The 26,776-nt window shown below is 41.7% G+C and overlaps 1 protein-coding gene and 1 long non-coding RNA gene across 3 annotated transcripts in view; both read right to left on the bottom strand.

The window, feature by feature from the left end:
• Window positions 1-3,247: 3,247 nt before the first annotated feature.
• On the bottom strand, window positions 3,248-12,466 carry si:rp71-17i16.5 (phosphatidylinositol 4,5-bisphosphate 3-kinase catalytic subunit gamma isoform). 2 transcript variants are annotated; one of them, XM_023991059.2, is made up of 11 exons: window positions 12,375-12,466; window positions 10,164-12,171; window positions 9,706-9,771; window positions 9,311-9,536; window positions 9,016-9,110; window positions 7,817-7,963; window positions 7,590-7,680; window positions 7,376-7,506; window positions 7,051-7,162; window positions 3,750-3,907; window positions 3,248-3,605 (listed from the first exon to the last, which is right to left on the bottom strand). In XM_023991059.2, the coding sequence occupies exons 2-11, from the start codon at window positions 12,156-12,158 to the stop codon at window positions 3,348-3,350; spliced, it is 3,279 nt and encodes a 1,092-aa protein (XP_023846827.1). In that variant the 5' UTR covers window positions 12,159-12,171; window positions 12,375-12,466; the 3' UTR covers window positions 3,248-3,347. The 2 variants fall into 2 exon arrangements, with proteins under 2 accessions (XP_023846827.1, XP_023846828.1); XM_023991060.2 differs by having other exon boundaries at window positions 10,164-12,166; window positions 12,375-12,454.
• Window positions 12,467-19,608: 7,142 nt separating this feature from the next.
• Window positions 19,609-26,776, bottom strand: part of LOC139028034 (uncharacterized) — a 27,379-nt gene continuing 20,211 nt past the window's right edge. Inside the window, exon 3 of the long non-coding RNA XR_011480177.1 lies at window positions 19,609-20,653. This is a non-coding gene — a long non-coding RNA (uncharacterized lncRNA). The remainder of the gene's footprint in view (window positions 20,654-26,776) is intronic.

Genomic DNA, 26,776 nt, shown 5'->3' with positions numbered 1-26,776 from the left:
CCTATTGCTTCCTGGCTGATGTTTTTGGTCACTTTTGAATGCTGGCGGTGTCCTCACTCTAGTGGTAGCATGAGAGGGAGTCTACAACCACACAAGTGGCTCAGTAGTGCAGTTCATCCAGGATGGCACATCAATGCGAGCTGTGGCAAAAAGGTTTGCTGTGTCTGTCAGCGTAGTGTCAGAGCATGGAGCGCTACCAGGAACAGGCCAGTACATCAGGAGACGTGGAGGAGGCCGTAGGAGGGCAACAAACCCAGCAGCAGGACGCTACCTCCGCCTTTGTGCCAGTGAGGTGCCTGCCAGAGCCCTGCATAAATGTACCTCCAGCAGCCACAAATGTGCATGTGTCAGCATATGGTCTGCACAAGGGTTCTGAGGATATCTCTCTCTTGCTTCCTAATTGGACAGTTTGATTTCACAGAAGTGTGATTGACTTGGAGTTACATTGTGTTGTTTAAGTGTTCCCTTTATTTTTTTGAGCAGTGTATGTACTATTATGCATGCATAATCTCACTCTCTCTCACTTCCTTTAGTCACTTTCCTTACTAACACTCACGGTCAGAAATGAATGGTACATAATGTATTGCGTCATTCTGGAGTCACTTTCATTGTAAATAAGAATAGAATATGTTTCTAAACACTTCTACATTCATGTGGATTCTACACTGAACACAAATATAAATGCAACATGTAAAGTGTTGGTCCCATGTTTTATGAGCTGAAATAAAAGATCCCAGAAATGTTCCATATGCACAAAAAGCTTATCTCTCTCAAATTTTGGGCACAAATTTGTTTACATCCCTGTTAGTAAACATTTTTCCTTTGCCAAGATAATCCATCCATCTGACAGGTGTGGCATATCAACAAGCAGATTAAACAGCATGATCATTACACAGGTTCACCTTGTGCTGGGGGCAATAAAAGGCCACTAAAATATGCAGTTTTTTCACACAACACAATGCCACAGATGTCTCAAGTTTTGAGGGAGCGTGTAATTGGCATGCTGACTGCAGGAATGTCCACCAGAGCCCATTGCCAGAGAATTGAATGTTCATTTCTCTATCATAAGCTGCCTCCATTGTTGTTTTAGAGAATTTGGCAGTACGTAGAGAACCGGCATCACAACCGTAGACCACGTGTAACCACGCCAGCCCAGGACCTCCACATTTGGCTTCTTCACCTGCGGGATCGTCTGAGGGAGCTGGGGTGCTGAAGAATATTTCTGTCTGTAATAAAGCCCTTTTGTGGTGAAAAACTAATTCTGATTGGCTATGCCTGGCTCCCCAGTGGGTGGGCCTGGCTGCCAAGTGAGTGGGCCTATGCCCTCCAAGGCCCACCCATGGCTGCACCGCTGCCCAGTCATATGAAATCCATAGATTAGAGCCTAATTCGTTTATTTCAATTGACTTATTTCCTTATATTTACTTAGTAAAATCTTTGAAATTGTTGAATTTTTATATTTTTGTTCAGTATACCATGATTACGGAGTCTTGAATGAATTCTGAATAATGAGAGAGAAAGTTATTTGTGTGAGACAGACACACAAATATCAAACCCCCAAGACAAGCTAACCTCTCACCATTACAATAACAGGGGAGGTAGGCATTTTATATCATACCCCCAAGACATGCTAACCTCTCACCATTACAATAACAGGGGAGGGTAGGGCATTTATATACCGCCCAAGACATGCTAACCTCTCACCATTACAATAACAGGGGGAGGTAGGCATTTTATATCATACCCCCAAAGACATGCTAACTCTCACATTTAAATAACAGGGGAGGTAGGCATTTTTATATCATACCCCAAGACATGCTAACCTCTCACCATTACAATAACGGGGAGGTAGGCATTTTATATCATACCAACACATGCTAACCCCTCACCATTACAATAACAGGGACTAGGACATTTTTTTTATCGCGGGGTACGATATTTGTGTGTCTATAACTTTCTCCCTCATTATTATTCACAATTAATTCAGGACTATCCGTAATCATGGTAGCATCCACATTAATGTAGAAGTGTTCAGAAACATATTCTATTCTTATTTACAATAAAAGTGACTCCAAAATAACACAAMACATTATTTACCATTCATTTCTATTTGGCATAAAATAATCTGAAACACAACCAAAACAAACAGCAAATGCACCCAACAACTTTTTAGAGCCACAAGCTTGATGTAATCATTGCGTGCTGGGAATACGGGACCCAATACTAAACTTTAGACTACTTTAATACACAAATMAATTTTTTCCAATAATTTGGTCCCCTAAAATGGGGGGGACCATGTACAAAAAGTTCTGTAATTTCTAAACAGTTCCCCCGATATACTGAAGCTGACAGTCTGCACTRTAACCTCATAGTCATTGTATCATTTCAAATCCAAAGTGCTGGAGMACATTGCCAAAACAACAAAAAGGTGTCACTGTCCCAATACTTCTAGAGCTCACTGTGCATGTTGCCAAGACAATTCTTACTTTAAGACTCAAAAAGTAAGTTTTTTGGCAACCCAAACAAAATCACATAGAAATGTGTGTTATAGATCTGTCATTCTCAATATAAATATAAGCAAGTCTAAGAAGRGGTAGATCAGTTCTGTGTGTGCTATTTTATGTTTCCCGTTCCTAAGTTTTGTTTGTGTCTTTTACTATCGGTTTTGAACAAAAATACTATATTTGTGGTAGGGAAAGGGTATGTCACAGTGGGTTAGATAGTACAATGATTCTCTACACTCGCTTGTTTTGTCACAAACTGAGATTAGGTGAACTATTAGAWTTTTAGCAACCAGGAAATGGCAGAGCGATGTCTGCATAGCGACATCTTTAATGTCTGTCGGGTAATATGGCTTGCGGAAGTCTGCATTCATGTATATGGACCGAACATCTTATTCCTGTATTCATCCTTTGTTGTTTTCTTGATGCATTCAGTGATGAATAAGAATGTGGCTTTGTGCAACATTAATTACAGTCTATATTACCCGTCTATATACCCTTAGCCAATTATAATTCAGAGAATTAACCCAAGCATTATTAAAGGATGAAGGACATACAGTTCATATGATTTGGGTTTAGTAGATATCATTAAGGAAGTAATAGATTGTCCGCATGCTATCATACCAATTTATTCTAATCAACACAATTTATTCTAGTCAGCTGGAGCATATCGCACAGGTGGACAACAGCAACACTCCCTCATGCAGGATTTGAATTTGGCCTGACACTTGAGTACTATATCCTGTCAATGCCAGTCTGTTGTGTAACACCTGATTCTGTTGGGTTTAAAAACAAATTATAAAATCATATGAATCTCAGGCATAAATGGGGTTCTGGAAGTTGGTTCTACTTAATGCCAGCCAACATGTGGATCCACCAGTTGGCCTGAACCGTCCAGCCCAGTTCCTCGCACTTTGCTATCTGCTGGTGGAAGTGTTCCCGTGCGTTGTCCTCCCCCTTGTCGTCCTGCAGTGCGTCCCGGAGGTAGCGCATGTCCTCTGCAGCGCTGAGCTCAGGGATCCCCGTCAAGAGCATGAGGGAGAAGAGGGTCACCAGCAGGCGAGAGTGGGAGCGCAGGGACAGGTAGGCCTGGGTACATGTGTCCTGCAAGTGGGGAGAGAATAACCACTCGTTTGACAACCACACACATACAAACTCAGAAGACAAGGATAGACAAAATAATAACTCCAACAGTTATTTAGCCTTCACATTTAAAAGAAAGTGAGGACCTTCAGATAGGCCGCTTACCCTGAACTTCTGGAAGTAGAGACTGGGTTGACCTTTGATCCTGCCCATGACGTAGAGGAAGTCGGGAGTGAGGACAAAGGGGACCCTCTCCCTGTTAACCCCCAGGAACCGTTTGGTGTTCCCCAGGATGTGGCCAAAGTCAATGTGAAACAGATTCCCTTTGGAGCAGGAAACATGCTTTACATTTTTAACACTCCACTCACCATATCAAGAGGACAGTGAATCAATCAACAAAATGTATTTTATATAAAGAGCTTTTTACATCAGTAGTTGTCACAAATTGCTTTACAGATACCCAGCCTAAAACCCCAAAGAGCAAGCAATGCAGATGTTGTCACGTTCTTGATAATGGACGGACCAAGGCGCAGCGTGACTTGAATTCCACATTTTTTTATTCACAGTGAAACTTCCAACAAAACAATAAACTGATATCAAAACATGACATACATGGTGCAACAAGCACATGCACAAACAATATCCCACAAACAGGTGGGAGAAAGGGCTTCCTAAATATGATCCCCAATTAGAGGCAACGATTACCAGCTGCCTCTAATTGGGAGCCATACAACCCACCAACATAGAAATAGAATGACTAGAACACCCCCCTAGTCACGCTCTGACTTAAACACCATAGAGAACCAAGGGCTCTCTATGGTCCGAGCGTGACAGATGCAGAAGCACAAGGGACAGGATATGAAAAGGGACAGGCTGTTTCATTGAGACTGATGACCTTGCCTTGATTTTATTTTTACATTGCAGGTACTGCATGTAAAACTTAATATAAAAAACAGTTGTCACTGACAACTAAATGTACATGCTTCAATCTGCTCAGAATACATACAAATGCTCATCTTTATTTTGATCTTTGAACACTGTGCACAAATTAGATTTTGTCAAACAAAAAACAGATAATACAGAAAAGGTGAACCTGACATGAGTGAAAAGGTCACCAAAGACCTACACTGCTCAAAAAAATAAAGGGAACACTTAAACAACACAATGTAACTCCAAGTCAATCACACWTCTGTGAAATCAAACTGTCCACTTAGGAAGCAACACTGATTMACAATAAATTTCACATGCTGTTGTGCAAATGGAATAGACAACAGGTGGAAATTATAGGCAATTAGCAAGACACCCCCAATAAAGGAGTGGTTCTGCAGGTGGTGACCACAGACCACTTCTCAGTTSCTATGCTTCCTGGCTGATGTTTTGGTCACTTTTGAATGCTGGCGGTGCTTTCACTCTAGTGGTAGCATGAGACGGAGTCTACAACCCACACAAGTGGCTCAGGTAGTGCAGCTCATCCAGGATGGCACATCAATGCGAGCTGTGGCAAGAAGGTTTGCTGTGTCTGTCAGCGTAGTGTCCAGAGCATGGAGGCGCTACCAGGAGACAGGCCAGTACATCAGGAGACGTGGAGGAGGCCGTAGGAGGGCAACAACCCAGCAGCAGGACCGCTACCTCCGCCTTTGTGCAAGGAGGAGCAGGAGGAGCACTGCCAGAGCCCTGCAAAATGACCTCCAGCAGGCCACAAATGTGCATGTGTCTGCTCAAACGGTCAGAAACAGACTCCATGAGGGTGGTATGAGGGCCCGACGTCCACAGGTGGGGGTTGTGCTTACAGCCCAACACCGTGCAGGACGTTTGGCATTTGCCAGAGAACACCAAGATTGGCAAATTCGCCACTGGCGCCCTGTGCTCTTCACAGATGAAAACAGGTTCACACTGAGCACATGTGACAGACGTGACAGAGTCTGGAGACGCCGTGGAGAACGTTCTGCTGCCTGCAACATCCTCCAGCATGACCGGTTTGGCGGTGGGTCAGTCATGGTGTGGGGTGGCATTTCTTTGCGGGGCCGCACAGCCCTCCATGTGCTCGCCAGAGGTAGCCTGACTGCCATTAGGTACCGAGATGAGATCCTCAGACCCCTTGTGAGACCATATGCTGGTGCGGTTGGCCCTGGGTTCCTCCTAATGCAAGACCATGCTAGACCTCATGTGGCTGGAGTGTGTCAGCAGTTCCTGCAAGAGGAAGGCATTGATGCTATGGACTGGCCCGCCCGTTCCCCAGACCTGAATCCAATTGAGCACATCTGGGACATCATGTCTCGCTCCATCCACCAACGCCACGTTGCACCACAGACTGTCCAGGAGTTGGAGGATGCTTTAGTCCAGGTCTGGGAYGAGATCCCTCAGGAGACCATCCGCCACCTCATCAGGAGCATGCCCAGGCGTTGTAGGGAGGTCATACAGGCACGTGGAGGCCACACACACTACTGAGCCTCATTTTGACTTGTTTTAAGGACATTACATCAAAGTTGGATCAGCCTGTAGTGTGGTTTTCCACTTTAATTTTGAGTGTGACTCCAAATCCAGACCTCCATGGGTTGATAAATTTGATTTCCATTGATAATTTTTGTGTGATTTTGTTYTCAGCACATTCAACTATGTAAAGAAAAAAGTATTTAATAAGAATATTTCATTCATTCAGATCTAGGATGTGTTATTTTAGTGTTCCCTTTATTTTTTTGAGCAGTGTATATCGAGTGCTGTGTTAGTCAACCATGTTGCCTTCACACCGACTGTGAATGTTTGAGCAGCTTGGCAAAATTAACTGCAGTTAGTACATCTAATTGGTGCACTAATTAGTCACACAACACACAAATGGTTGATGACAAATCAACAACAGATGTACATATTTTGAACCATTATAATTATTTATATTGGTACATTTTTCAAATTATGTTAAGGATTCTTGTTAATGGAAGTTATTTGTCAAAATGAAAACCTGCATAGTGCAATTCATTGGATTCAATTAGGTTGCCAGTACCGGACTAGGCTCTAGGGCTGCTAAAACTAAATAAAAACACTGGAGAATATTGAACCAATGGATGCATCTATTTTTTCCAATCCATATGTGTGATGGGTCTGCACTCAGGCTACAATGGAAGGTTACCGTTGCGTGGGAGAATAAATATGTTTAGGCTTCTATGCCTTCATCAGTGCTCTACAAGCACTGGTACGGACTGATGAAGCCATATAAGCTGAAATATGTGCTGTTTTCTGTTTAGAATTTTTTGGTGCTTTGCACTAGCACCTTTAATTATTCTTTCGAGCATGTATTAAATTACGTTTATTTTTGCATCTCGGCCTCCTTTGTATTCCTTTTCATGGTTTGAGTGCGAGTACCCAGAATGCATTCATCAAATTTTGGGGGGACAAAATAACACTATTTTATGCTGTGTCTTCCATTCTTCTTTTCTGTTAGTGAAAGGTATAATACTATTCTCATTCTTACCTTGGTCTGTAATCATGATGTTGTCATTGTGGCGGTCCCCTATCCCCATCACATACGTGGCCACGCAGTATCCAGCACAAGAGTTAACAAACCTCTCCATAGCCTGATAGTGCTGAGATTAGGTGGGAGAAGTTCAGGGAATTGTAAAAGCATGAGCATAAAATGTCACAATGTCACTGGGGAAAAGCGAAATGACTTCTGTACAGTCTCTCATAAACTACTGTATCATGTCTAAGATTGAAAAACAATTCGTGGAGATAGGAGGTATAGCTATTGATCCATATTGAAATGAGGGAAGAAATTGTGATATTTATGTGTTATTTACAATCTCTTGGAGTGGACACTTCCCCTTGAGCCACTCAAACAGGGCATCGTTCTTGAAGGCTCCTGTTGTGCCTCCTTGGATCCTCTGCAGGGCAGCAATGGTGACGGCATCTCTCACAATCTCTATCATGCCTGAAAACAGATAAGTGGTTATCAATGATTGTGACACAGTGCATTTTCAATTAGAGACTGAATATTGAACTATTGTTAATGACCTATATTGTATCCTGTAGAGATGCAGCCATAGGGCACAAGATTCAGATCCAGTGATTTCTCCTGCCATATAGAATCCATCACCACCAGTGTCTGGAAACATCATACAAATGATCAATCAAATATAAGTCAAACATTACCTAACAACGAAATAAGATACGTTTTAAGTCATATAATCACTTTTTAAGTATCGTATTTTCCACCGATCATTTAGCAAGTCTTTACTCACCTGAATCACCAGCATGTCCTGTCGGAGGTCATCCCCCTGTTTGAAGATTATGCCTACAGGGGGACCAGAGGGGCATGGAGAGTCCATGGAGGAAAACTCAAGCCACAGAGGCTTCTTCTTGGAGGCCATAACCTTGCATCTGTCCAGCTAGAGTTGTGGGGATTGGAGGATTGGGAATGGGATTGGCCAGAGGGAAGCGACTTTTAACATATTATAATATGAAATGACAACCAACAACAGGAATTATTAAAGGTCATGAACAGTCAAAATCATGTTTTTCATGAACCAACATCGGAGAAGGCCAACATCAGAGAAGGCCAACATCAGAGAAGGCCAACATCAGAGAAGGCCAACATTAGAGAAGGGCAACATTGGAGAAGGCCAACATTGGAGAAGGCCAACATCGGAGAAGGCCAACATTGGAGAAGGCCAACATCGGAGAAGGCCAACATCAGAGGTGTGTTTGCAGAGGGGCGTGGTTTACATAGCTAGTTAGCTACTCTACTGGTGCCAAAATGTAACTGTAGGGTGTCAGCAAATATAATTAAAAGTTTACACTTCATCTATGGCAAAGATACTTATGTTTCCCTTTTCATCTGTGTCTGGTGTTTGCTAGTTACTGGCTAGCTAGGTCTTCAGCCAGCATGGAACAAAATAGAAGGGAAGGATCGTTCAAAACTTAACGCAGTTGTCATGTCAACATATCCATCACTGCTGCTGTGAACCGCATCACAAGAGACATGTCAAATTGGAGATCTCATTTTTTTTACACAATTGATGCAATTTCAATGTTGTTTGAGTTGCTTTGTTAATAACCAAATTTGATTGAGATATTTTTACTGCAACATTGCTCACTACACTATATCCACGTTTCCTGATATAGGCGTTTCAAAGAGCTGTCAGTCAATGCGAGCTCATGAATATAAGCTCCATGCCCACTCAGCCTGTCTTTTCAAACTTCCTGGTAGTTAGCCATGAGAGAAAATGTACTTCAAAAGGATATTTTACATGGGAATCAGAATGACTGTTCAGGACCTTGAAGATAAATCAGGTTCAATTTCACCTCAGGACTCATTGAGGTTAGAGTGTAAAATACATGGGGGGTTAGAATCACAGTAAGTTGTTTTTGTGACCCTGACAGCAACAACACATTCTGGCTAAAATGTCCCTTCCTGCCATAGACACTGAATTAACCTTACCAGGATTCTGCCTGCTCTGATGCGTGGGTCAAAGGGCACTTGGAAGTCTGATGGGAGATTACATGTCCTCAGGAGCTCCTGAAGCCTCTGGGCAGCTGGGGAACAAACAATCTGTTACCAACTTTATATGATTCGATCAAATTTGATTTTATAACACTCCAAAGGCAACTGTATGACCATTCCAATGTTCACAGCAATATATTTCTTCCACTCTGACCCAATGGAATTTGTTCAATTTATATTCTATGACATGTTCTATGTTCTACATCCCAGTGGAGCCAGGCCAGAACCCCACCTGTGGATGGGAGGTCCGTCTTGTCAGGGTAGAGTCTCTTGACCACACTGGCAACCTCATGTAGGGCCTCCACAGCCTGCACCTGGCTGATGAAACTGCTCAGCATGGCCTGGCCACAGCCCAGCAGGTAGGCCTCTAGCACCACAGCCATACGCTGACGGAAGAACGGGCAGCCCGCCACCTCACTSCGCAGGTACCAGAAGAAGAAGTGGCCAATTCTCTTGCTCTGTACGCCAGAGGAAAGTTAATTGAAGTATATCTTACTATAGCTAATGTATGTTATTTATGCATTACAAGCATAGCAAGGTACAGGTTCACTCCCGTGACCCCAATAAATCACAGTCAATAATTTCCTTGGAAACTAAAACATAGAAGTTCACACACAGGTCACATACTCTGAGAGCTCTTTGGATGAGGAATCTAGTCAGGAAGCTGTCATGGTAAGGCTCCACTTTGAGAGTCTATGGAAAAGAGAGAAATAATAACACAATACTGGTCACAAACATCCCAGTGTGCATCCCAGTGTGCAGTGAAAAGCTGCCCTTTGTGCTATGTCAATGTTTGCTGAGCAACATGAATGAGTGACTTCTTGGTAACAATTGTTACTCTCTTGTATTCTATCAAATAAAATGTTATGTTACATGCACCGAATACAATGGATGTAGACTTAACAGAGATAATACAATTGTCCAGTTCTAAGAAATAGCAGGTAATAACCAGGCTGTAAAATAACCTGTTAACCATAGATATCCTATAATTAAAGACTTATTTCAACTTGTTTTTTTCAATGTACAGAAGGACAAATCAATCATATGATTCCTTCTATTCCATATTCGTCCCCTATTCAACGTACCTGCACCAGCTGCAGCAGATACTTCAGCATCTCATCATTAGACAAGCTCTCCAGTCTCTGGACAGCCAGCTTCCTGACCCTCTCATCAGCAAAGTCCACACTGAGGAGCTCCAGGGCCACGGAGACATCCAGGTCTGGGGGTTCCCAGTGACTCAGCAGCCAGTGGACATCCTGCACAGAGCTGGGTCTTAGCCAGTCTACGCTGCGCAGGAACTGGGGGAGGTTGGAGGCATACTGAACACTCTCCTCCCTGAACCTCCTCAGACGGGCCCTGTCTGTGGTCACTGGGGACGAGGAGGATCTGGCAAACGGGTCGCTCGCGATGGGAGACAGGCTTTTATCAGATAAGCTGGAGTCGGGTGAGGATGAGGGGAAAGACTGACCAGGCGAGGAGCAGGATCCAGGGGAGGTTGTGCTGTGAGGGAGAACCACAGGGAAACTGTAGCGGTCCAGGAGGAAGGTGATAGCCATGGATTCTGCCACGTCTGGGTTGGTGGCAGAGGAGAGCTTATCCGCCTTATAGGTAAAAGCATCTTCCTCCAGCTCGGGATAGGCCCACATGTGAAGGGTGTGTGGCCCTTGGCTAAGGACGGACCTGTGGTCTATCAGAAGGAGATTCACAAAGTACAGCAGCTTTCCCTTCCCTCTCTGGTGGTCTGGAGCTTTAAGACCAGAGGATGGGGACTTGAATTCCTTTGTTGCGGCGCTATCATGGGTGCAAGCATTGATGATCAGGCCCAGCTTAGCTCCACGGGGAAGATTCCTGAGGAGGATATCAAACTCCAACCACTCGTTCCACAGAACTTCATCAGCAAAGGCCTTGGGTGTGGAACAAACAGAGGTTACCACCTTGCTCCCGTAGAGGATAGAGGCCTCCACGTGGATGAACTGAGGAGGCTTGCCAGGGGGTTGGGGTATGTCGAAGCCCAGGAGCTTCACTCTGAACTTGCGGTTGCAGTCCCAGAGTGAAATCATGAGGATGTCATCCACATCCTTTCCCTCCAGGGCCAGCTCTTCGTGGGAGCTGGAAAGCCCAGTGAAGCTGTCCACAAGGGGCCAGTCTTCGGCCCTCACAGTGTCCTCATCAAGCTGCGCCATGGGGACCACAGACAGATGGAGCGCCTGCATGGACTTCAGACACTGCCGTACCCACAGGGAGTCAGAGAAAGGGAAGTCTCCAGAGAGGAACTCCTCCCTGCCACAGACCTTGAGAACCATGTCACCAGACTCACATTCCAGAGCATGGTCTACCATGATTTTTCGGAAGACCTTTATGAGACCTTCAGGTGATATATTAAAATCCACCTTTACACTGAAGCACACGTCATTGTAATGCATGTTGACTGATATCTTTCGGCTGAGCTGTTCCTCCTGGACTTTTGGGACGGGGGCTGAGGTGGTCCATGGCTCTGTTGCATAGGCCCTGGGATCCCGCCTTCTTAGCTCTTCCTGGCGGGGAGAAGCCAGCTTCCTGCGTGTGAAGCTGAGCTCGCCGAGCCTATTTGCTGCTACTGTATCCAGGTCATGGCCAATCAGGTTGACCAGGGTACGGTGGTGGCTCTGCCTCTCCTCTGTGTCATCTGGCTGAGGCGACACCACTATGTGAGCTACCTGCCTTCCCCGGGAGTCACGTGACCATGGTACATCCAGTGTCCGGAGAACCTGGCAGTCGTCAAAGATCTCATACCAGTCCTCTCCCTTGGGGTAAAGCAGTACAAACTTTTCAGGGTCCAACAGGCTTAATGGATCGGGATGGCAGTTCAGCTCTTGAGTTTGCATGCAGATACGAAGACGTAGCTGATGTACACTGCATTGTGCTGGTAGCCTCACCACTACCAGGACTTTCTCTTGCCTCTCCCCAGCCTGGATGCCCTTCCCTGGGCGTAACTCACAGATGAACCCCAGGCTGTTCTCAGAGCAGCTGGCTCCAGACATATCTGTTGCAAAATCTGCATATTCCCTGATGCCTTGACCAGAGTTAGATTCAGTCGCCATTCAATCTCCTAGACTAACAAGAAAAACAATGATCTAGAATTAAAAGCTTTCCTTGTTTTGATACTGTGCATTAACCGCACCCAGACGTACACACACAACAGCCGACACATAATTCCCACCTTTCAATGAGACAGTTCATCTGAAATTGTAGATTAGAATGACATCTTACTTGATGATAGAAAGCTTTACTTTCAGATAAACTACAAAAAATCTCACCTGAACAGATTTGTCCTTCCTGGTTCCTTTACCACAGCAACAATAAATGACTGACTCCGTGTGTACGTACTTAAATAAAATTTCCCCTTCTGTAATTCTTGGATACTTCCTCATTCCTTTCAGAGTTGCTACCCATAAGTCAAGTCAAAGAGAAATAAATCCTTGTAATGGCCTGATAAGGAGTTCCTCTATTGTGGTCTGATAAGAGTTTACTGTAAACTGATAGGTAACCTAACAGAGGAAGCATTACCAGTGAAGTCCCTGTGGATTGAAACATGCACGCATGAAAGTACAGAGACAATAACAAAGCATTTGTACATTTGTGCAAACCTGTTTAGCTTGTTGTCACTCATAGCTCAAGTGCTTTCCATCCTGGCATGCAAAAMATTTTTTAGTGAGTGTGTTTTCATACTTGGTCCCTTTCAGCCAATTTGTGTGAACTCAGTGCAGTTCGCTTAATGTTTTGTGCAGTGTGACCACTCAAAAGAGCCCCTGAAGCGAACCGAAGTGAGAGCATCTCTAGAGGTGGTGCCAGTTCTGTTCCGAGTTCGGTTCGCTTGAATTCCACGGTCCGGTTCCCTTTTTTAGGGAAATGTGAACACAAAGCTCCTCAGATACACTTGTCATTGTTCCCGTACCCAGAGTGTGAATTACGGGAGAGTTAAGTTCCTGAATTTAGACATGAGCTCCTCTAAAGGCAACAAAAGTCAAACTTTATGGAGGTCTCTAAATATTGATCATTTGACTGAGAAGTGCGCCGACAGCAAGGCACATCACTCTCAGCAGAGAAAGCATCCGAGAATTAAGAACACCTTGCTAGTATTGAGTTGTACCCCCCCATTCTTCTGCCCTCAGAACAGCCTCAATACATCAGGGCATGGACTCTACAAGGTGTCAAAAACATTCCACAGGGATGCTGGCCCATGTTGACTCCAATGTTGACTCCAATGCAGTTTGGGTGGTGGACCACTCTTGATACACACGGGAAACTGTTGAGCGTGAAAAACCCAGCAGCGGTGCAGTTCTTGACACAAACCGGTCCGCCTGGCACCTACTACCATACCCCGTTCAAAGGCACTTAAATCTTTTGTCTTGCACATTCACCCGCTGAATGGCACACATACACAATCCATGTCTCAATTGTCTCAAGGCTTAAAAATCATTCTTCAACCTGTCTCCTCCCCTTCATCTACACTGATTGAAGTGGATTTAGCAAGTGACATCAATAAGGGCTCATAGCTTTCACCTGGTTAGACTATGTAATGGAAAGAGCAGGTGTTCTTAATATTTTGTATACTCAATCAACAGTACTGCCCGCACCACACTAGACTACTGCAACACCGTTTCCCTTGCCGTAACCCCTCACATTGGTGCCACAAAAGAGAGAAAATTATGATGTGCTCTTTTTGGTTGTTGATTAGTGATTGTCAAGGATGAACAGATATTCCAAAATATGTGTGGCGCTTTAGTTCAAGATTACTTGTTTGCAATATGTGATCTATAGGCTAAGAGAGCTTCATAAGCTGTTGATTGATTGTGGGGTTTGAATAGTGTGAGAAGACAACATATTTGGTGAGAATGACAACATAGGGTGCAACATCAACTCTTGCTCTTAAAGGGGCAGTAGCCTACATTGGGTGTACAATTTTCTATAACAGCATTATTTAATATGCAGTTATTATTCTTCTATTTATTCTGAGATTGATTATTTTAAAGAGGACTACAGTATATGTGAAAACACCCTCTGTGAGCAGCGACCACACTATTACCTGATCGTACAAGGAAATTCATGAAAAGGAAAACAGCCACAGTGAGAATGCCTTACAAATGGTTACATTGTAGCTAACAATTGCAGCTGTCAATGTACATTTAGATTTCTAATGTATTCATCTTATCTTTTTTACATGTTGTCATAGTGCTCCTGACGTAATCACTTCAACTGCTAACGTWTCCTGATAATGAAGATGGAAATGGTTGAGAATCCACTATTAACTTACTTCATGGCTTCAAGAGATGAATTAGAGTACCATGGTAACAACACAATACAGCCCCTGGCTTATACACTGTATAGGCGGATGAAGCAGATCTGAAATGACCTGGGGTCTGTTCTTGTCTTGGCTCTCAATTCTCACATTGTTCTCAAATTACTATGGCATTAAATCAAGGCAAGTCTTTAGTTCATCGTCAAATGTTAGCCGAGTCTTGTTTGGCCAGCTTTATGTGAGCCAGTTTGAGACTACAGAGGCTGGCTCTGGTACTGGCTAAACGGGTAATAAAAACTCTTAAGGATCGGACCCTTTTTTWWAAATGTACGCCTAAAATGACATACCCAAATCTAACTGCCTGTAGCTCAGGACCTGAAGCAAGGATATGCATATTTTTGATAGCATTTGAAAGGAAACGCTTTGAAGTTTGTGGAAATCTGAAATTATGTAGGAGAATATAACACATTAGATCTGGTAAAAGATAATACAAACAAAAAAACAGCCGTTTTCTATTTTAATTTCTTCCATCATCTTTGAAATGCAAGAGAAAGGCCATACAATAAGATAGGATTTAATGTGTATTTTAGATGTTGTCCACAAGATGACAGCAGTGTGTGTGTGCAAAGTTTCAGACTGAACCAGTGAAGAATTACCTCACTACACATTTTGCATTAAATCTGCCAGGAGTTTGCCCAAATTTGCCAAATTGGTCAATTTATATATTTTCAAGTACATAACTATAGATAACATACAAAAATGCTATGGTACTAAAAAATAAAAGTTTACACACTCCCAGGAATGTCATACATMATGTATCCTTAGCTTCCCTACAGAAAAGACACATCTAGATGGCCGGGAGGGGTGGGTGTGGAGCCAGAGACAGCAGTGGGGTTAAACTGTAGAACCCAGTTCCTACATTTGAATATAAAAATTTATTTTATCTCTGGGACCCTCAGCATGACAAATCAGAGCAAGATTACTGAATATAAGTACATTATTTACCTTCAGAGGTGAATGTACCAAACCAGTTGCCGTGATAAAAGTGTTTTGTTGTGAACTATCTTCAAACAATAGCCTGGTATTTTATTTCTGTAATAGCTAGTGTAAAATGTACACTGTGTCACGATCGTTGTAATAACATTCGGACCAAAGCGCAGTGTGATATGGGTTCAACATGTTAATTGACTGAAACGCACAAAAAAAAAAAACTAACCGTGAAGAAAATGAAGTGCTCACAGGCAACTACACATAAACAAGATCCCACAAAACACAGTGGGGAAATGGCTGCCTAAATATGATCCCCAATCAGAGACAACGATAAACAGCTGCCTCTGATTGGGAACCATACCAGGCCAACATAGAAATAAACAATCTAGATTACCCACCCTAGTCACACCCCGACCTAACCAGAATAGAGAATAAAAAGGCTCTCTATGGTCAGGGTGTGACACACTGCAGTTAGATTAACAACAATTTAAGCTTTCTGCCCAATTAAGACATGTTTATGTCCCAGAAAGTTGGCTGTTGTATACAACATTTTCTATTCACATTATCGCATATTGAGCAACAACCGTCCCGGCATTAAAACCTCCTTAAGAGGTTTTAATGCCCGTTTAGCCAGTACACTTTTAGCTAACTCCTAACCTTAAGTAACAAGAAAAAATCCCAGGACATAGACATATCTGATATGGGCTGAAAGCTTAAATTCTTGTTAATCTAACTGCACTGCCCAATTTACAGTAGCTATTACAGTGAAAGAATACCATGCTATTGTTTGAGGAGAGTGCACAATTTTGAACATGAAAAGTTATTAATAATAAACAAATTAGGCACATTTGGGCAGTCTTGAGACAACATTTTAAACAGAAATGCAATGGTTCATTGGATCAGTCTAAAACTTTTCACATACACTGATGGCATCTAGTGGCCAAATTCTAAATTGCACCTGGGCTGGAATAATACATTATGGCCTTTCTCTTGCATTTCAAAGATGATGGTACAAAAAAAATACAAAATAACGTTTTTTTCTTTTCTTTGTATCATCTTTTAGCAGATCTATTGTGTAATATTTTACAACATTCCTTTCACATTTCCATAAACTTCAAAGTGTTTCCTTTCAAATGGTACCAAGAATATGCATATCCTTGCTTCAGGGCCTGAGCTACAGGCAGTTAGATTTGGGTATGACATTTTAGGCGAAAATGTTTAAAAAAGGGGCGGATCCCATTAAGTAAAAAAAGAAATATCAAAAAGATAGGTGTCAAAATTATTGGCACCCCTAAAGATTATTATAAATAAAAACAAACTAAATTAAATCTGCATTAACATTCTACTTTTTAAAATGAATCCCAGTTTAAGGAACTGTATTCTGGGGTATAAAAATGAGGTAACACGCATGTAAAATCCCTTTCACATGTGGCAAAGAACTCACAAACTAAAAGAGACAAATGGGTGTTGACCTTCATAAATCAGGCAATGGGTACAAAAAAAATGTTCAAAAACAAATATACCACTTACCACTATTATGGGAACAATTACTGGAACAGTGGTAAACTTGCCTGGTATTGGATGCATGGGGGTTCGGGAGGCAAAGAAAAATCTAAGGGCCAAAGTTGGAGAATTATAGAACTTGGTCTCATCTTCGGGTCACTAAGTCTCCAAATCTACAATTAGACCCCACCTCCATGCCAATAAGCTCTTTGGAAGTGTTGCCAGAAAAAAAAGATTTTATTGAGAGAAACTAAGAAATGGAAATGCCTAGAGTTAGCTACACGGCATTGGCACTTGAATTGGAACCAGTACTATGGTCAGATGACATGAAAATAGAGCTCTTTGGCCCAAAGCACACATCAACATTCACAAAGAAATGAATGTTAATGAAAATGAAAAGGTTAATTGACCACAAAATCAACATTTTGCGATGGCCATCTCAGTGTCCGGACTTGAACCCCATTGAAAACCTGTGGTTTGAATTGAAGGGGGCAGACCATATCAGGAGACAAAGGATATCAAGGATCTGGAAAGATTCTGAAAGGAGGAATTGTCTAAGAATTCCAATGTATTCTTCAATCTCATGAAACATTTTAGAAAAAGGCTCATTGATCTCGCAAGCGGAGGGTGCCGGAGTATTGTAAATAGTTGTGTAAGTATAAAATAATAGAAAAAAATATATCTAATTTTGAGCATACAATATAGCTCAGTATTTGTATTATTTATTTTATTACGTTTTTTTGCTCATCTTTATCAGTGTTGCCAATCATTTTGGACCTGACTGTAGTTAATTTACAATGCTACATTATAGAAATCTACTAAGAAGATCATGTTGATATACATTTGAATTATACTTGTGCTTTATTGCTGTTATTCGTATAACATCATTGTCGGTGTCGGCATCTTTATGTTAAGGTTAGGTTTAGCGAAAGCGTTAGCTAACATGCTAATTACCTAAAATGCTAAAGTTGTCCATGATGAGCCAAACATGCAACCTTTGGGTTGCTAGACGTTCACATTATATGCCCACCCATCCACCCAGCATGACCAACCACCCAACTTTCGTTTTTTTGCAAAAAGTAATCTTCTGGCTTATGTAACCATACCAAACGTAATTTATGTTTACTGTGGATTTATGTTTACTGTGTTATATCTAGTATATTGCATTATATCTAGTCTATGAGACTAGGCTGAACACACATATGACACACACACACACACACACACACACACACACACACACACACACACACACACAACACACACACACACACACACACACACACACACACACACACACACACACACACACACACACACACACACACACAGTGCACCTGGTTGTAGGTTAGGGCACAGGACACAACAGCAGTATCTGGCAACTCAGATTTTGATGCCAGCAGGGTCTTCCCACCAATTTAGTGCCTTTTGAGAAGTATAACTTGGTAAAACATATATATTTCAAAAGGAATCGTTTCATCATATTCAAACAACTTGGAGAAATGTTGGGGTTAAGTGGGTTAAAATCGTCCTAGAAGTTACAGAGGGTGCACAGAGCAACATGTCAAAATGCTGAATTTTCAGCACTTTAGCAAGTTTTCATTCATATTGGAAATCTGAATAAAGGGAACTTGATTTTATATAACAGGCTTTTAAAATTCAAAATTGATGCACAATTTCTACTTAAAATATTAAAGGGACACAAAAGTCACTCATTTCATGGAACGACCCAGCAACCCTCTGGTTGCTGGCTCACTCCCACCATATTTTTTCCCTTCAGCCCTGACATTCAAACTGCACTTCTCTAGCCCCGAGGTTATCACATCTCTCCAGTTGATAACCAGTTGGTCCAGCTGGAATGACTGTTTTAGCATTTGGGCATAGTTGTTGGTGGAGCAGTGTCCATGTTTATGCGATAACAGGCATGTACCACTATGGTGTCCAGGAGAGTTTCAATGGCTCTGCAGAAGAAGAGAGGACATATGTAAAATAGCAGCAGATCAAATTATTCCTAAATTCTACCAGGCAACAGGGTAGTGATTGTAAATAGACAATGATCAATTATCATGCAATATCCACTGACACTCTCATCTGCATGAAAATAATAAACATTTTATTTTATTTAACAAGGCAAGTCAGTTAAGAACACATTCTTATTTACAATGATGGCCTAGGAACAGTGGGTTAACTGACTTGTTCAGGGGAAGAACGACAGATTTTCACCTTTTCAGCTTGGGTATTCGATCTAGCAACCTTTCAGTTATTGGCCCAACTCTCTAACCACTAGCATACCTGCGGCCCCACAATAGATCTAGCAAATTAGGGTTCAAATCAGGGTTCTGGCCGCCCGCGGGACAAATCCGGCACACCAGCAATATTATTTGGCCCCCCAAATGAATTATGAATATTTTTTTTCATACAAAAATACATATAATCATTTAAAAAATATATCGGAACCGAGATGCAAAAACTCCCAAATGCGATTTCCCAAAAAGGAAGTTACCGTACCTAAATAATGCAAAAGTTACATTGAACTTAACCCTTGTGCTTCGCTGAAAACAATTTTACGTCCATTGTGGTATGGGTCAGATTGACTCGCAGTTTAAACACACACACACACAGTAAGTAACACACACAGTAAAGAATGAAGTAAAAACAGCCAAAACTTTATTTTGTCTAAAACAGACCTTTTAGAAAGAAGAAATACAAGAACATTTCATTTCAAAAACTCTATTTAATAACTATTTGTTAAACATATTTCCTTTCTCACAAACAAGCATTATCTGTTTGGAGCTCATTTTTGAGTGTTTGTGTCAGAGATCTGCTGCTCTCGCACTGAGAAGGATTTTCACACAAACATAATTATAAAAGTGCAACCAGAACCAGTCAAAACAAAATACATCAAAGACACTTGTTTATTTTGGACCTGTGCAAATATCTATACACATGAAAGCCTCCGGGTCAAAATGACCCACAACATATTTTTATACCAAATCTACACACACATTCCACAACACTTTAGTGTGTCCACATTTTGAAGGTAGGTTCATGACCCTAAATGAGGAAAAGTAATTTAATTGAATGGAGAAAAAGAGAGGCTAACTAGTATTTTAGACAACTCAAAAGGTGGAAATGCGTAAAATTGAACCGCAACATAAGAGTTAATTCACGAGAAGAGAGAATGCAGGAGACTATTAAAGCATGCAATGGAGCATATTGTGGTGTTGAAACGTACAGCTGCAACCGCAGCGCAATCCATAGGTGAACAGCGCCTGGTGCTGAAAATATAGCTAACTTGTTATGCAAGTGTTGCACAGCAACAGATGGAGAAATCCTACATCAGTCGAGTAATTCATTTCAACAATAATCTTGACTTTACAAATAACAAGAGGGCTTAATTGGAGTCCATTTCTTCCGAGCCTAGACATTTATAAAATAACTTAACAGGCTGAGGTAGGCTATGAGGCTTAACAGCATCTTTCACAATGAATGTCCTAATATAAGTGGGATTTTTTTATTAGGCTTATTTACAATTGCAACTGGCCAAAAATGTAGCTTCCTACATAAAACAATCATTTAAAGAAAAACAGCAGATGTCTGTATCAAGGCACAAGGCGAGACCCAGATGCAGACACAGGAGGAAGATGGTAGGAGTCTTACAATGTTAATTTATCCAAAGGGGTAGGCAAGAGAATGGTCAAGGACAGGCAAAAAGGTCAAAACCAGATCAGAATCCAATAGGTACCGAAGGGCAGGCAGATTCAAGGTCAGGGTAGGCAGGAAAGTAGTCCAGAACCGGGAGAACTATAAAAAGAGCATAGAAAAGGAGTACGTGAAAAACACACTGGTTGACTTGACTAAACATAAAAGACAAACTGGCACAGAGAGACAGGAAACACAGGAATAAATACACTGGGGGAAATAAGTGACACCTGGAGGGGGTGTGGACAATCACAGGAACAGGTGAAACAGATCAGGGCGTGACATGTCTGTATCGGGATAGCTTGCTCCTGTAACGACTGAACAAACAGAAAATACTGTCAACTTGAGACCTAAATATCTCTGGATAAGCATTCATAATAATGTTAGTATTTAATAATTACAGTCGTATTGGCCACTAAGTTAGTTACTCAACAGGAAAAGTTGCATTTCCCCTCGGACACGATCTTGTGGATGTCGCGTGAGATGGATGTGATTTTGATGCACAGGCGGCAGTCCTCGATTGATTTATGTGAAAGCAAGTTCCTGTCATTAATCTATACTGCTTTCAAATAGGAAAATTACGACTCGCTGGCGTAAATCAATCCAAACATTGTAAGCAAATAAAATGCACGTTTCTTTCTTGTGCTGTATTCCTCTGAGCATACCAACCAAAACGCACACAAAGACTCAGCACTCCCGAGTGCACCCCTGAGATGGCTCGATGTCTGGAATTCAATTAGCTCAGTTTGTATTGCGGCCTCATCCAGCGAGGGTATTGTTTTCTTAGCACGAGAGGATAATTATCCACCTGGGCGGACTTTGAGAGGATCACGTACAAACGCAATGATATCCTTGGGCATGCTGTAGTCTTCAAATCTGGTGGAGAAGTTGTCTGGTCCTTCTGCCTGGCGTTCTTCATTGTGCTGAAGTGCAATAGCCTTCCAAATGAAAATCAAACAACTCAAGCTTCCTAGTAAAGGCCTCAAGTTTTTCCACCATGTCCGCTTCTGTTTTCCCTCTTCCTTATAACTGCAGATTTAACCCGTTTAAGTGACAGAATTGGTCAGCCAAAAAAGCCATGTGTGTAGCTTGCAGTTAACGCTTCTGTCTGGAGCGGGAGGCCACTTTTAAAGTTCCATGTTTAGATTCATAATGACGTCTGATATTTAATTATTCGCAAACAGCGACATTTTCATTGTAAATAAAACAKACTTGCTTGGCATTGGGAAAATATGGTAAGGTGAACACATCTCTGTACATAATTCCCTGAAACTTCGATTTTCATTATCCACCTTTCTTTTGATACTTTTTGAGAGCACATTTTCTCTTGCTATCAATCTAATTGTTCTGAACGAATGTTGACGTTAAAAACAATGGTGTAGCATACAGTAGCCTACGTAGACCTGTTTCCCCCACCAATCAATGCACAGAGAAATAGACAAAGATAATAATTGAATAGAGACATGGAGATTTTATGACCGTATTCAGATTGAAATTATTATGTTATTTTCACTGAGTTTATTATGTACTAATCCGATGTGTTTAACATTTTGTTTAATTTGTAGTGTAGGCCAATTCATTGTGCTAATTATAATTACTAATTATGTTCTGGTACGCCGACTATTAGCTCAGAAACAATTTGGACCGATACCAAACCTAGTTGATGAATCCTGCAGTAGATTATTATGTTTGAAAATGTGGCAGGACAATCTGTTGATGAATAAACCCTGACAACACTCATCTATACTACAGATTATGTGTATTAATCAGAAGTGCATAAAACAATATAGGTTCATTATGTTGTCTTTCAATGAAACTGAAATAGAATGCTTCAACTGGACACAAACAGAGAATAAAGACAAACCTGTCATGGTAAAAACATCTCTCAACTGAAGACAATTTCATTTGAGATATAAAATGTACTCCCAATTATGCCAACAGATTAGTTTAAAAACATGTTTAATTTTATTCAAAGAAAAAAACTGAAATTGGATGTTGAACTTGAATAATCCAGATGTGATCATCTGAAAATCACCTGACCTTGTGTAACTTGAGCAAAATAACTACAAACAGCAAGTGAGTATGTATCAAGGCTGATGGAACATGTTATGACAGTTTCTATCCATTTCTGTTCCAGGAAATCCCACAAATATAAATCAATAAATGAAATACCTGGACAAGAAGGCAGCTGCTCCTGTAATAAAATGAAAACAATCATACTCTCAGAACATTAAATAAAATATACAACAAAACGTGCATCTATGACTTTAAACATGTACCCACATCACACTGTTATTGTCTCATCCTCACTGCTTAGGTAACAGAATCTGGGGACACAGGCACAACATCTTTCTTTCACTTTCTGCCTGAGCATTTTCAAATGCAAGACTGAGAGCCAGTGGTGGAAAAAGTACTCAATTGTCATACTTGAGTAAAAGTAAAGATACTTTAATAGAAAGTACCCAGTAAAATACTATTAGAGTTAAAGTCTAAAAGTACCTGATTTTACATGTACTTAAGTTCAGTGGTGGAAAAAGTACTCAACTGTCAACAACAAAAAAGTAAATGCTAATCGTCAAATTCCTTATTTAAGCAAAGCAGATGGCATGATTATCTTGTTTTTTTTATTTAGGGACAGCCAGTGGCACACTCCAACACTCAGACATCATTTACAAAGTCAGTCATTGGAGGCTGCTGAGGGGAGTACTGCTCATAATATTGTCTGGAACGAAGCAAATGGAATGGCACCAAAAACATGGAAACCATGTATTTGATACATTTGCACTTATTCTGCTCCAGCCATTACCACAATCCCATCCTCCCCAGTTAAGGTGCCACCAACCTCCTGTGAAGTCAGTATTTGTGTTTAGTGAGTCCGCCAGAWCAAGGGAAGTAGGGATGACAACGCATTATATTGATAGGTGCATGAATTGGACCATATTGCTGTCCTGCCTGAGCAATCGAAAGGTAACTTTTGGGTGTCAGGGAAATGTATGGGAGTAAAAGGTACATATTTTATTTAGGAATGTYGTGGAGTAAAATTAGTCAAAAATAGAAATAGTAAAGTACAGATACAACAATTGATTTTACTTAAGTAGGACTTCATTTTGACTTAGTTTTACTTTACASCACTATTGAGAGCCACTCATGATGAGATATTGAAAGAGCATACAGCAAAAGAATGAGAACCTTGTCAATGAAAATAAATGATTAAAATACAATATCAAGTGCCTCAGTTTACACTACACAAACAATACACCAATAACAGTCAGTATAATATTATAAAACTGGTCATTTTGGTCCCTACTGTACTCTTTGTCCTTACTATGTATCATTGATAACCATTGTACATTTCCTTCCCAGATTTTTATCTCTCCTCCCAACTTCAATGCTCCTCATCGTACCTCTCCTCAGTTGCCATATCTGGGAGACCCAATTCCTGTCCATGTCTAGCTCAGGGCGTTCACCCTTCCACCAGAAGAGTCTGGGCAACGCCTGACGCACCTCCCAGTTGCGGAGGCCATAGATGAGGGGGTTGATGCAGGGAGGCACCAGGATGAGAGCCACGAGGGCAATGTGCAGGGTGCCGGCCGACAGCGAGGTCCCAGCCCCAGAGAGAGTCGTCAGGGGAGCCAACATGGCCCCTGTGCCCTCCAGCTCCCACAGAGCATCTGAGGTGATCTTGAGGAACATAGGGAGCAGCTGCAAGAACAGCATACCACAGTAGAAAAYCACAGTGTTGCGTGCCTGTGTGTTCACCGTGTTGAAGGGCACCACAACGTTGCGGGCGTCCTGGTACATCCGCACATAGGCAAAGACGTAGCTGAGGAGGCAGAGCAGGGTGATGATGAAGCCCACCAGCTTGCGGGTGATAGCCGCTGCCCTGGGGAAACCCATGTGGCGTTCCACTGTGTCAGGCTCACATATGAGTCCAGAGGTTGCTGTGCCATATCCCCCCTCCCCCAGGTGTAGTAGGGTGATGTTAATGCAGCCAACGCTGATGGACAAGAACCAGGTGAGGCTGATAGTGAGGCGAAGGCGCAGTGGGGTGAGGATGGACAGGTAGTGGATGGCATGGCACACATACAGGTATCGCTCAATGGCCATGCAGGTGATGGTGATGAGTGTGCAGAAGATACAGGTGCTGCCGGTGAAATACTGGATGAGGCACCAGGTGTCGAAGTTCATTGTCCTTCTCTGCCATAAGCAGTGAGTCGCAAACGGGCCCAAATTGATGGTTTGCACAATGTCACTCAGAATCAGGTTCTTCAACAGGGCATAGCGTGGCTCCCAAGACAGGTCCTCTGAGCGTCCAAGTCCCAACAAAGTGAATCCGTTAAGAGCCAAAGAGAGGATGGTGAGCATCAAGAACACACAAATCAGCACATTTACTTCAGTATCAAATGGCATCATGGACAAAAAGAGGCATCCACCGAGGTCGAAGATGTGATTGTCATCCGTTCCGTTCTCGAAAGGTTGCACAATGCATGGACTGGTGCGGTTGAACACCTGACTGGAATTCATGATTTAGGAACTCATGTGCAGTGGCCTAGCTGAGCGCATTGTTTTATTCTCTCTCTCTCTCTCTCGCTCTCTCTCTGTATCGATCACCCACTGGCGCGCTGGAGAAGGATGCTAAGGCTGTGCATTACACAAAATCCACCTGTAGAATCAGTGGTTGCAGACATTCATGTTATCTGTTGCTAATTTAGCTACAMTCCCTTGTAGGCTACATGTTTAAATGTATATTTTATTTAGTATACTTTTATTACTCATTAGGTTTCTTTTTGTCTTATTTATTGCAATATTAGGCTATAAGCTACAGTTACACCTTCTACTCAAATTGTAAAGACGTTATATCGATGGCTCCTTAATCAACATGATATTGATCTTTATGGGTTTGATAATACATTATAACAACAGCATCATCATCACCATCCTTGTAATTGACATTGTCATTATCTACTAGCCTTCTATATACAAATGGATTTGCTTGATTTAACAATGGCTTAAGTAATTGTATTGAATATATTCTCGTTTGGTTATAAATAGAAAATGCACTATCCTAAAAAAGCTGTATCTCATCTGCGGCAGCTGTGTGCATATAATTACTTACTTATTACTATGCAATTCGAAATGATGCGTGGAAGTTTGTGTGTGACTCGTTTTCAAGACAATAATTATCAAGGGTTTAGCTTATTTGTAGGCCTAGTTCAAATCTATATTTTCAGCAATCCTGCACATCAATTGGGTCAATGCACCAAAAGTGTAATGGCTTTCGTCGGTAGAAGGAGAGGAGGACCAAAGCGCAGCGTGGTATGTATCCATATTTATTAGAATACTTCTTCAAGACGAACAAAACAATAAACAAACGAAAACCAACGAAGCTACAGTCCTGAACTAGAGAACATAGACCACATGAACGCACGAACAGGAACAATCACCCACAAACAAACAGTGAAAACAGGCTACCTTAATATGGTTCCCAATCAGAGACAATGACAAACACCTGCCTCTGATTGAGAACCATATTAGGCCAAACAACAAACCCAACATAGAAACACAAAACATAGAATGCCCACCCAGCTCACGTCCTGACCAACTAAACAAAGACTAAACAAAGGAAATAAGGTCAGGAACGTGCTAACAAAACAAAAATTGTGTTGACCATAACAGGGTTGATGATTTAATCTTAAATAACCATAAATTCCCTTGCAAGTTTAAATTTCTAGCCTATCTATGGGTAACACGGTTGACTTGTTATGCTTGACTCACACAGTTTTCCACCACAAAACGCCCAAAAAGAGTAGAACCAGCTCACCTACTTTTACTCTATGATTTGACTATTAGATGTTTCTTTTGAATAAAAAATACAAAAGGAGTAGTAATATTAAAACGAGAGTTCAGTTCACATAATAAGGTTGACCTTAAAATGAGGGACAAATGTAAATGAATCCCTAATCACATAATAAGCTAGCAAAGTTGTGGGGCTTGCTATAGCTCTGTAAAAATATTTTTGTGGTAGTGGAAGAAGTTTAAAAAGTTGCACTTTAAATAAATTATTCAAATAGTGAAATTATTTAAATTGCTTATGTAACAGTATAACTTTAGTCCGTACCCTCGCGCGAACCAGGGACCCTCTGCACACATCAACAACAGTCACCCACGAAGCATCGTTACCCATCGCTCCACAAAAGCCGCAGCCCTTGCAGAGCAAGGGGAACC

Source organism: Salvelinus sp. IW2-2015, linkage group LG7 (assembly GCF_002910315.2).
Source record: "Salvelinus sp. IW2-2015 linkage group LG7, ASM291031v2, whole genome shotgun sequence".
Taxonomy (NCBI): Eukaryota; Metazoa; Chordata; class Actinopteri; order Salmoniformes; family Salmonidae; genus Salvelinus; species Salvelinus sp. IW2-2015.
The sequence above is the reverse complement of the archived record's forward strand: the minus strand, read 5'-3'. Positions and strand labels throughout refer to the sequence as shown.